General features: G+C 37.0%; 1 protein-coding gene across 1 annotated transcript in view; it reads right to left on the bottom strand.

Moving 5' to 3' along the window:
* Nucleotides 1-12,209, bottom strand: part of ADAMTS2 (ADAM metallopeptidase with thrombospondin type 1 motif 2) — a 283,066-nt gene that overhangs the window by 91,913 nt on the left and 178,944 nt on the right. The window contains exon 4 of the mRNA XM_083353569.1: nt 6,748-6,947. Within this exon, the coding sequence (XP_083209695.1) occupies nt 6,748-6,947 (200 nt within the window). The remainder of the gene's footprint in view (nt 1-6,747; nt 6,948-12,209) is intronic.

The following is a 12,209-nucleotide window of genomic DNA, read 5'->3' as shown; positions in this document are numbered from 1 at the left end:
TCTATCTTGATCTGAGGGACCACAAGTAGCATATATCTATGAGACCATGACTCTGACACAGGAAGATGTGAGAGGAACTGGGACTTGTCTATGATATGATAGAGAGCAGCTCTAACAGGCTTTGCAGAGTCTGGGACACTTCTACTACTTATATTCCCAGCTTTAGTTCAAAAGAGAAACATTTTGAACTTGTATTTGGGGAAAGAGACGTGCCATGGAAAGCAGCAGAAGCCAATTTTTAGGCCCAAATCAGTCCCATGATATTGCCAAGTCATGGATGAAAGCCATGAATTATGTTCTGTTTGAGGACATGTTTACTTTTTTATTTAAGCCTATTCCAAACATGTCACTCTAATTTCCAGAAAAAGATTTTACACACCAAAAAGGTTTTGGAAATACTGGTAGTCCTCATTTAGCAATTGCCTCATTTAACAACCATTCACAATTACAACAAGGTACTTTATGACCAAACCTTGCAGGTCTGCAAAGGAAAGCTGAAGTAAGATCCTAGGAGAGTTTTTTCACTTACTGTAGTTTCACTTAGCAACCACTAAACAACTGCTTCACTTAATGACTGAGTTGCTGCTCCTAATTGTGGTTGCTAAGTGAGGACATTCAATAAGGATCACTTTCATTACCATGGGAGTCAGTAAAACAATCTCCTTGGGGACAATATTATAGCAAAACAAATCTCTGTGTTCTGAATAACACAATCATTTGGACCCAAAAATGCACTTCCTCAGCTAAGAAAACTGAAAAACTGAATTACAGGCAACTTTTTTTCAAATACAATAATTTTAAAAGGAATGGAAGTATGAAATCTGGCCTTGGAAGAAATGGTTCAAAACAGAAGCTAAAACAACAGTGAGTTTGCTTTTCTTTCTTGAAATCCTTCTGGAAGTTGCTTATATCTTTTGGGGTCACTACTCTCTCTGAGAGGGTGACTTCATTTCAAAATTAAAATATAGGTTTCAACCATAAATCAAGTTTTCTTTCTGTCTTGCTCATGCATGCCTGGACATACACATTTTTATGATAGATTCTGGTCATGCAATATAAAACACATGCATTAAATAAAAAATAGACCACATAATTGGCTTCAGATTTTATTTTAATGGATTGATGGATGCAGTTTGCATAAATGCCACTTAAAGCTGGATTTCATTTCTTCATTCCAGGATGACTCTTTGAAACCCAGAAAATAATTTTATTTGCACCCTTAGTCAAAGAATGAACAAACTGTTAAATAGATCTGGATACTATTGGCAGTCAGGCAGTGGTCTGGATTAACTAGTTGAAGAATGGATTGATAGGCAAGAGACATCCACCTGAAAGTCAAAACCCAGATCTTCTCTAGATGCATTGATTTGGAGATGATGATGAACTTTTAGTTCACAATATTTGGAATGATTCCAAGGAAGAGAATGAGACCGGTCAGGGAAAAATCCTTTGGAATCCTAAATAAGTTCAAGGAAAAAACTAACTTGTTCTGAGAAATAGTTGATGCTATTTGAACCCTCAGTTCCTCAATTTTTTTCCAGACTCCATCCCTTTGCTGAAAAAAATTAAAGAGAAGGTGATTTGGCTGGAAATACATTTAGAAAGATCTGATTGTGATTTCTATTGCTTTTGCAGACAGGCTCCTCTAATACTTTAGATCAGGGGTGTCAAACTCAATCTCATTGAGGGCCGCATCAGCTTTGCAGTTGCCCTCAGGGGGCCAGGTGGGTGTGGCCTGGGTGGGCGTGACCTACTGGGTGGGCATGGCTAGATGCATGTGGCCTACTGGGTGGGCATGGCCAGCTCTACATCGTTCGCATCAAGGGTGCCTATGGGGGCCTGGACAGGAGTGGGACAGATCTGAGGGTCTCTGGCAGAAGGAGGGTCTCTGGGCCAGGGCCAGGGTAGTGGGGGCCGTTCCCTCACTGTTTCCAGGATGGCTTCGCGGGCCACATGAAACCACTTCACGGGCCGGATCTGGCCCCCGGGCCTTGTGTTTGACATGTCTGCTTTAGATATTAATATAATTTGCCAATCAGCCTTTTCAAAGCTTTTTTTTTTCTTAAAAAAATTGTACTTTCTACTTTTCCACTGTAATTATCATTTTATATTTATATAACTGCACTCTGCTATATTCTCTTTTTAGAAACATACAATACACTCTTATTAAGTATTGGGAAATAATATATGAGGCATATGGAGACATCTCTGCTTGCCTCGGGGGGTGGTGTTACAAAAAATGATGAGCCATGATTTGGTTAATCTTCTTCTTCTTCCATGTATAGATCAAACTTTAAAATGCCAGGATGAAGCCACCTTCTTGGCTTTGTCATTGGCCAAAAATAAGTCATTATTGGTACATGTTTCTGGTAGTAGTCAACACGCCAGCAGATGGGCTGGGCTCTGCGTCCCTCCATATTCACATAGCATGCTGTTATCCGCTAAGACCCTCCACTTGAGCATATTGGCTTTACACTTAGGCACTCCAACCCTCAACCTATCCAGGGAAATATTGTGGATCAATATTTCAAACCACAATTGGGCATATCCTGGGCAACAGCAACTTTGTTTGCTGGCTAATCCTTCTCACACTAGATCAATCCTGGGAAAACCAAGGAATGAACTCATCAAAAAGGTTTTGGTCAAGACCAATTTTAACAATGATCTCAATAAATTTGATTTGATTAATAAAATGAGAGTTTACAAACTGTACAAATCCATAAACAGCAATCCTCATTATACCTTAATTTAGTTTTCCCCATCCTCCTGGGGCTACTAAACACATCTGGATATTTGATAGGTTTTAGAGAGGAACACAGTCTCTCAGATTGGCTGCCACAGGATGTCATGGACAAAAAGTATGCCTTCTAGCTTTGTCAGAGTCTCTCAACCAGCTCAGCTTACCTCTGTTCTAAGTAAATGGACACACTTCTAAAGAGACCAGTTTCTACATTGCCCTGTCATTTACTTTACTTTTCTAACAACCCTCTAAGGTATCTCCAAAGTCAGAATAATTTTTAGCAGTAAAGATTACACTACAGATTGGCGCTTGGCTGTGTAGCATCTTATTTTCTGCTTCATACTTTTTTAAATTAGATGACTGCAGAGAGAGAGAGAGAGAGAGAGAGAGAGAGAGAGAGAGAGAGAGAGAGAGACTGATAGATGATAAATATGAATGAAATATGAATCCTGGGCAGGAACTAAGGGAGTTACCCATGGTGACTAAAGGCTTGGCAAACTGTGACCCAGTCTTCAACATATACCTAGGATAAAGGATTCCCTCAGGTATCAAAGAATAGGAATAATTCCTCAAATCATTTGAGAGAATGAATGTTCATTGTGCTAGGGACTTCTAGAAATTCTTCTTGAGGTAGAAAAAGAGGCAGACAAAGTAATATTTTGCATTTCTGCAAAACCTCTGATTTAAAATTAAAATTAGGTTATGGTTTCCTTAATGAAAACACTGGTTAGTTTACTGAAAATGTATGACTTCCTTACAGGATCTATATACCTTAAAATAGATTTAAGAGATATGATAAGAAAATTTTCAAAACCTGTTTTTCTGTGTAGAATTTATATAGCTTCTTTTAAACTGAACATGTAAAAAAAACACCCATCTGTTTCAACTGCACATTTAACTGCAAGGATTTTCTTGATTTAATCTATGTGCATCTGAAGTTATTTGTTAATTCTTTTTCAAGGGAATAACTAATATAACAAAAAATGTGAAGACAATCATAAACATACATTCAGTCCCACAATCAAGTAAAATATCTTTAACAACACTAGTGCAGTCTTCAAATGCAACACAAAGACAAATGTTAAAATATTAAAAATTTATTTAACAATCTCTCTTCCTAATTTATTGTGACTCCAAGATCTGTCCATCAGCACACTGGATACACTAATCAAGCATTCACAAAATCATCATGGTAAATTGAAAAAAAAATGTATCGAGTTAATGAGGGAAGAACCCAGAAAACTGGCTTAATACTTTTATTACAATCAGAATAGAGAATTAATCTCAGCAGCCGAAGTTTTGACAGATTAATGGTAAGGGAGGGTGGGAATCCAGAGACCAACAATCTCAGATTAATAGTTCAGTTACTAATAACTGAGAAACAAAAAATGCTTAACATATGCAGTGCAATAGTGGAGTGGGAAGTGATCCTAAAAAATATTCACATCTCTCTTAATATTTTCCTTTTGAAATCTTTCTCTTTCTTTTAAAATATAAAGATATTGTATACTGTAATAATCAGTTCCTACATGGTCATATTCAGTCTTACTGGATTCAGTATTATAAACACCTATCAATCCCAAGACTGACAAGTTAAGTTTGCAAATAAGGGTCTTGAGGAAACCAAATCCAGAATGATTCAGGTTAAATCAAATGGAGCATTTCAAAATACTTGCAAGCTTCTGGATTCCAGAGTTCACTGCTGGAAAAGATGACAGTGGTTAAAGAAGATAGGCATGGGATTGACTGAGAGATACAGAAATAAGTTTCTGATTATTGAATCCTGTCTGAATCTGGTAACATTCTTATATGGACCCATCTAAGAATGGGAGAAGGAAAAAGCTAATGCAGTTCCACATGGGTCACTGGTGTTATGTACTGGCTCTCATGATACACCATGTGGGTTGCTGGAGCAGCTAACGGCTCTCCAGCAACCCAGACTGCCAGTCTCCTGTGCTGCAATTGGCTATCCCCAGGCGGCAATGGTTGATTCAAACCTATTGGCTGCCGCCTAGGGGCTAGACTATATATTGCGGCTGGTTGCAGGTTTTCCCTTAGTACAGTTCCAGCAAGAATAAAGTATGAGTTATCCAGTACTCAGCTTCGTGTCTTCATTCCTGCACAACTGGTGTGGCTTACTCTGGAGTCATGTCACCCTTCATTAATGCTCCTGCTTATAACTGGTCTCAATGGACCACCATTATCCTTCTTTTGTGAAATTTAGAAGTAGACATATTAGAACTGATTGCCATCCAGAAGTTATTTTGCTAGGACTTTTGGGTCCAAGTCACTGCTGACTTCTTACAGCTGCCTGGACAAGGTCCTGCAGTTTTCTTGGCAAGATTTCAAAAGTGACTCGCTCTTGCTTTCTTCTTTCTAAGCTGAGGAAGAGTGACTGACCCAAGGTCACCCAGCTGACTTTGTGCTTAAACAGTCTCCCGTTTCCAGCCTGGTGTCTTAACCACTACACCAAATTGGCTCTCACTAGGACTTTAGCAGGACTCTTTACTTGGAAAGACCCATATCTTTCTTTTCACTTTTTTAACAGTCTAACTTAGAATATATCAATCACAGGCTTTTCAGTCTTGTGTTGAATTGACTATTTCTTACTAAACCCCAGATATGCCCCTTCTGATCCAGACTGCAACTCTCTTAAAGTATCCATAGTTCTGGCTTGAACAAGGGAGTCAGCAGAGGGTACTGTAAAGCATGATTGTGTAACACAAAAAGCATGACAGTACCATGAAGAGAGGTCACATATTTTGCCTTCTCCCCATTTGTGCAAGAGTCTCCCTAATTCTTCCATGAAAAGTCTGTTTGAAATCACTCGTACGGAAAGCTGTGGTGCTGAAGCAAATAAGCTCCAACAGTAAGGGCTTCCATTGAATTTTGCATCTAGGTTTAAAATATTAATACAAACTGAAAGCCACTTTGAGAAATAAACTGAATGCATTTAGTGAATTTAATTCACTATTTAATTCATTATTATGTGTGTATAGGATTGCAACCTCCGTTGCAATTATATGACCAAAATGAATAACCTCGGGGAGATAGAAAGCTGCATTGTACTGAGCTAGAACATTGGTCTATCTAGTTTTGTTATTAACTGGTGAGAACTCTTCAAGATTTCAAGAACAGGTTTTTCTACTTTTGTCTTGGCTATAGTAAAGTGCTTTATTCTGTGCGAGGTCCCTCTCTTGCTACCTGAAACAGCAGCAACAGCAACTTCTCTTGTCCAATGTAATAGAACTATAGTTGACTTGTTTTATATCCTAGTGCTTGAAGCAGATGATGTAAGCATTACTTAAATGCTAAAGTAGCCTTCACAGTTTGATCCAGAGATAATCATCTGAATGTTTGAGATTTTTCTTCTCTCAGGCCTTGGGATAGGATGGTTGTGAAGCCCCCTTTTTAGTTTTGTCTGGTATAAGTAAAGGTAAAGGTAAAGGTTCCCCCGCACGTGTGTGCTAGTCGTTTCCGACTCTAGGGGCCGGTGCTCATCTCCGTTTCAAAGCCGAAGAGCCAGCGCTTGTCCGAGGACATCTCCGTGGTCATGTGGCCGGCATGACTAGACGCCAAAGGCGCATGGAACGCTGTTACCTTCCCACCGTAGTGGTCCCTATTTTTCTACTTGCATTTTTACGTGCTTTCGAACTGCTAGGTTGGCAGAAGCTGGGATGAGTAACAGGCGCTCACTCTGTTACGCGGCACTCGGGATTCGACCCGCCAAACTGCCGACCTTCTGATCGACAAGCTCAGCATCCTAACCCAGTGAGCCACCGTGTATATAAGACTGGATGCTTATTCTTTTGGTAAAGCTGTATTCTCTTTTTATATGTATTATTTCACATTTGTTTTTAAGTCATCCAGAATCATCAAGCAGTTAGACAGCCTTGATATCAAAATAAATAAATGCAACATAAATACAATATAGATTTGCAAGATCTGTTAAGTAATCCAACTGGACTCAAGTCTGTGGGAGTAAAAAAAAATGATAAGCTACTTACAATGTTCATCAGAGTCAGAAGATACTTCTGAACATGTTCCTTCCCATGGAACTGTACAACTGAGTCATCAACTCCAAGAAGGACTTCGATGTTGTAGTCATCGTCAGCTGCATGTCTTGGATATCTTCTCTTCTTCCTCGAGGAACTGATTTCATCTTTCAATAGAGACAACAGGCTGTCTAGATTGCTCAAATCAGCCTCTAGAAGAAATTGAAATGAAAAATTGTGTTGGAATTTTAGATTTCATTTCTTATTCTTTCATAATGCGGCCCTTTCCAGATGTTGTAAGACTGAAACATCCAGTTTGCTTGGCTTGTAATATCCATTGATTATAGAAGCTGGTAATTCACACATCTGGAACAGACCATTTGGAGAAGGCTGCTATAGAGCTTGTCAAGACCAAATAAGTAAAACCCAAGAGGTTCTTACACAAATACCATATCTAACTTCAGTGAATCCAGCACATATTAGTAACCTTAGATTGACTCATTTTTCTTTTTTTAATTTTTCAAAACACACATACTATTTAACAGCAGCTGTTCCTGTCTTGGTTATATAACATTTAGATGCTGTAATATACTTTGTATACAACTACAATTGCCAAGTGCTAGACTGCCAAACAATACAGAAGATTAAAGGTCATATGATAGTGATATTGCAAAAGCTATATATTATCAAATGCCTTAATGGTCTCTCAGTTCAAAACTTTGACTTTTATAGACCAAACAATTTTCAGCATGGCTATCTAAAGCACCTTTTTCCCATGTAATGTGGAAATTGGTAGGAATGTATTACTGAGAACTTCACATTTGAAATTCCACCTATTATATGCATAAATCAATTTTCTTTGAGTTATTTCAAAAGTTCTGTACAGATTCCCTTGGGAGTTGTAATGCCCTCTTTTTTATTTTCAGAAAACTATCCACTTGCATCTTTTCAAACTAGCTTTTAGTGGTGTTTTAATAGCTCTTATTGCTGTTTCAACTAATATTTAGGGTTTAGAGATTTTAATGGTGAATATGATTTGATTGTGATTTTGATTTCTGGAATTATTTGTTTGGTTTTATATGTTTGTACACAAATAACCATAGAATTTCATAAAATAAAGATTATTTTTTTAGCCAACATGTTTCAAAATACAGGAAGTCATAGGATGTCAGAACAAGAGTAAACATCTACTGTAAGATAAAATTAAACAAACAGCAAAGATGGTCAAATTAAATTAATTTTCTTCAATATCTAAGCTATATATGTAACAACTGGATAATTTATACTTGTCAAATTATAGCTTTTATATTACGTTATATTACATTATGGATAGTAGATATGGATTGTGAATTGTAACCCAAGTATATAATGTTCTTATATTGCACACTAAAAGGAGAATAATTTGGCATGATTTCCTTATGAGAAATGTTGCCAATAAACTAGTGGCAGCATGTGTGTGTATATATGTGTATTTTAAAAAGCACATTCTATATTAATATGCATGTACATATTGTCAGGCAGTCAGAAGATAGTGCACACTGCTATATGAGGTAGAATGGGAAAGAATTACTAATTGGTCTAACAATCCAACTACTATGCTAATAAATTTGATTTACTTTTTACATTAGTTCCTTGCTCTACAATCAGATGTGAAAAACATAGGAAAGCGACACATATTGGTACAATAAGAAATTGTAACCAGGAATTGACAGACATTTTGGCCGTGTTGTTTGGATACATAAGTTTTTATATCCAATATATCTGAAAGACAAACAGTTGGGGAGGGTAAAACCTTTTAAATTGAAAGATCAGTGAAGAATGATTTTCTAAAAAAAAATTCTGATAACCCATATGCTACAGTGTTCAAGAAGCTGGACTACGGGCAGGCATTGTTTGTTAGTTTTTAACCATTTATTCATGTCTGATTCTTGGCGACTTTATAGGCAAATGCTCTCCATGCTACCCTATCAAGCACAGCTTCTTTCAGTTGTTGGTTGTTCCACTTTGCATCAGATTTGGTGTTATCAAGCCACGTCTCTATTAGTTACTCTGGCTACCCATGGTATATGCAGTAATTTATGCCGGCACCACAGTTCAAAAGCACCAATTCTTTATTGATCAGCCATTCTTATGGTCCAACTCACACACTCATACATACATGAGTGGCAGCAGACAAATATTTTTCCTAGTAAAAAAGAGAAAGATCCTAACACTATGTGTTATCATGGATATGTTACTGATTTATTGGTTTGATTTAACATTCTATTTTTGTTATTTGTCTTGTTTGTACCATATTTATTGGAAGCTGCTTAGACAATGGGATATACGTGTCCTAGTAATTGGTTAATATGAATGACAAGCACCATCAAATAGCAATAAAATAGAGAACTAAAAATAATCCTTGGCTTAAACACCACAGGAAGAAGGCAATGCTGAATCGGGGTTTTTTAAAATTCCATTTATATCCCGCCCTTCTCCGAAGACTCAGGGTAGCTTACAAGCTTAGCAAGCTTTGTCATCCTCTATACCAACCCCCTGGTCTCCAAGACCAGAAATGAACTCAACCAGTGAAATGGTTGTGAGAACTCCACAACTATTCTTTCTTTCCTCATTGGTTAGTTGTATCTATAGTCAAAGTTCATCATCTGAAGATTCCATTTCATGTCGTCCTATTGCATATCTGCTTTGACCTGTTGGTAGCATTGTAATAATAGAAGTCTGCTAGTCATTAATTCCATCTCCTTCTCAGTCTTGTTAATGATAATTTTACTACATTGTTCTTCTGTACCTTTTCTTATTTCTTATTATATCCAAGAGACATCAACTTGTCTTTCACCTAACCCAGTGCATTTCTTCTAAGAGAGTAAGCCTCTTCATAATTTATAAAATCTCTTTTTACAGCAACATGGCTGTACTATATCATGCATCAGAAAATTAGGCAACTCCAGTAGGCTCAACTGTAGAAGAGGTTCTGTGAGGTGAAGCCAAATTGAAGTTTCAACTTAATATTTATATACTGCATGTTGACAAATGTTCCTTTATTCCAACCTGATTCTGAAAACACATTGATGTGAACATGTCTGAAAACATGTGTTTGGCTATTGTTGAAGTCAAAAGAAGTTTATGCATGTACAAGATGTGTTTTAAATAAGGACAGGGTGATGGATAAAGGTCCATTGTTCACTTGTGAACAGAATGAAGACTGAAGGCCAGCTGGGGCAAGCTTTATTAGGTCCTAAAGAAGGGATGGAAGGCAAATGAATGGATCTGCAAAGGCCAGAACAAGAAGAGAGCTGCCAAAAGAAATTCCTCTGCCATTCACCCAGAGAATAATTTCCACAGAGGCCGCTTGGGGAAAGGTGAAGGCTCAGAGAGAGACAAGTGACATTATATAACAGCAGAAGACAAGCAACCCTTGTCCTATTGAGGGCAACCAACCTCTGACCCAGGTCTCAAAAGAAGCTGAGGGCAGCATAACAAATATTTCTGGAAAACAGGAAACAGGAAGAGAGAGAAAAGATAGTATCATAGAAAAAAACCCACAGATTTAAGCTGTGAAACAATAAAGGATTAGATGTTCAGGTATAGAAAGAGGTGATTAAGTATAGGAAGAGATTAAAAGCTAAAACAGAATCTAACAATATTGCTGTAAACCATAACCTTTTCAATTTTTCAGAATTTGTTCCTTCCTATTTTACTTGAAATTATTTGATGCAAAAAAGAAATCATAAAGTCTCTTGTATATGTTGTACTTAACTGCACAATAAAGCCATTTTTTGCACTCAAGGCTTTAATTCTGGCCCAGTTGCCAATATCCCTTATTGGAAGGACCTATGACATGCACCGTCAAAAATTTGTTTCCAAAAATTTGACTCGTAAATCACACGAAGTCTAATGGGGCTTTAACCAGTCAAAAGGTATTACAGTATAATCAAACTTCTGATAACGAGAATCAAAGACAGTTAAATATTCATGTCTGTCTTTCATGCAAATCAGATAGTAGTTTCCTCTGAGGCCCAATTTGGCAAAAATACAGACCCTCTGCAGCCATTTCAAGAGTGTAGAAATGAGAGGGAAAGGGTGAGGAGGGGTGAATAAAACTATTCTGTAAGTTCTCACTGATAAACTACAAATGTTCTGTTATGGGACATATGTGTTTTTACAGCTATCAGTTTTGCTTACCAAACCCTAAATTTGGAGACAAAATATGCAGTGAAAAATGTTAAATTAAAAAAAGGACTCCATTAAACCATAAAAGTATAAAACAATCAGGATGATCTGTAGGTTATTCCAGCTTCTTCAGCTGGATGTTAGGCTTAGTGAACCCTGGAAAAAAAAGTTTATGTGTGTCTGTTTTCAGAATCATAATCCAAATTATATATATGACCACTCAGCTATGTTACTTCTTGAGCTTGTTTACATTTCTAGTTTTCAGAACAGATCTATTCTCCAGCTGCTAGACCTTTCTTTGCCATTAATCCCAGACTTAACTTTCTCAATTATTTACAAAGTTAACCTGTGAACAGAGGTTTTGCATGACAAAAATCAAAGAAGTCCTGGAACAATTTACTGGCCATGTTTAGATGGCACCCAGGTTAGTTTGTCACAAATATGCCCCTTTCTATTTATAAATCTAATATCCCTGACTTGTTTAGAGTTTACTTCAGCAGTATCAAGATATCTTGTTCCATGACATAGCTACCACTGACCTGAAAATCCTTAGATGTTATTTTTTTAAAAAACCAGAGATGTCAGAAAACATTGTTTCTTCCTCTTGCATCACTTCAATTATCTGATTATATGACATGTTTTCCACCATTGTTCTGGCAACAAGTTCTATATGTTCTATAACACCAAAATACCATTTCATCTCTGCAAAACAAAGAGGTTGAACTGCATCTTTTTATGTCATTTCTGTATATTATTATAACCCTTGTAAGTTTAGAATGAATCAAACTGTAACCCTTTTCAAATATTCTCTGCCAAATCCAATACGCAACTTTCATAATTACACAAGAGTACCCCCCATGAGTCCAGAGAGGTCTTGAGTTCAAAGGTTTTCAAATTATGAGAAGCCAGTATATTAGGATTTAGCAGCCTAACTTATTCTATTTCTCTTACTTTCTAATTTAGGAAGAAAACCATGTTCGTCTATGCTATCTAAAAAATAATATGTTTTCAGGCTAACAAATTTTACTACAGCTCCTCAGATGCATGGATTGGCTAAACTGATATAGGATTTAAACGAGGAGTGGAGGTAAACAAAAAGGGAAGGGCAAGACAGGAGGGTTATGCAAATGTTGGTTTCATGTTAGACAACTGCAAGAACTTTATCAATTAACAATTGCAATGTATTTAAAACTCCATTGTTTTCTTGAGACCTTCTGTGTTAGCCCCAAATCTTTTGTCATACATGAGTTCAGCTTTTAATAAGTCATCTATTTGCTATTTATTTCTCTATTTGACTGAACCAC

Source organism: Vipera ursinii (genome assembly GCF_947247035.1).
Source record: "Vipera ursinii genome assembly, chromosome: 2".
In the NCBI taxonomy this organism is placed as follows: Eukaryota; Metazoa; Chordata; class Lepidosauria; order Squamata; family Viperidae; genus Vipera; species Vipera ursinii.
The sequence above is the reverse complement of the archived record's forward strand: the minus strand, read 5'-3'. Positions and strand labels throughout refer to the sequence as shown.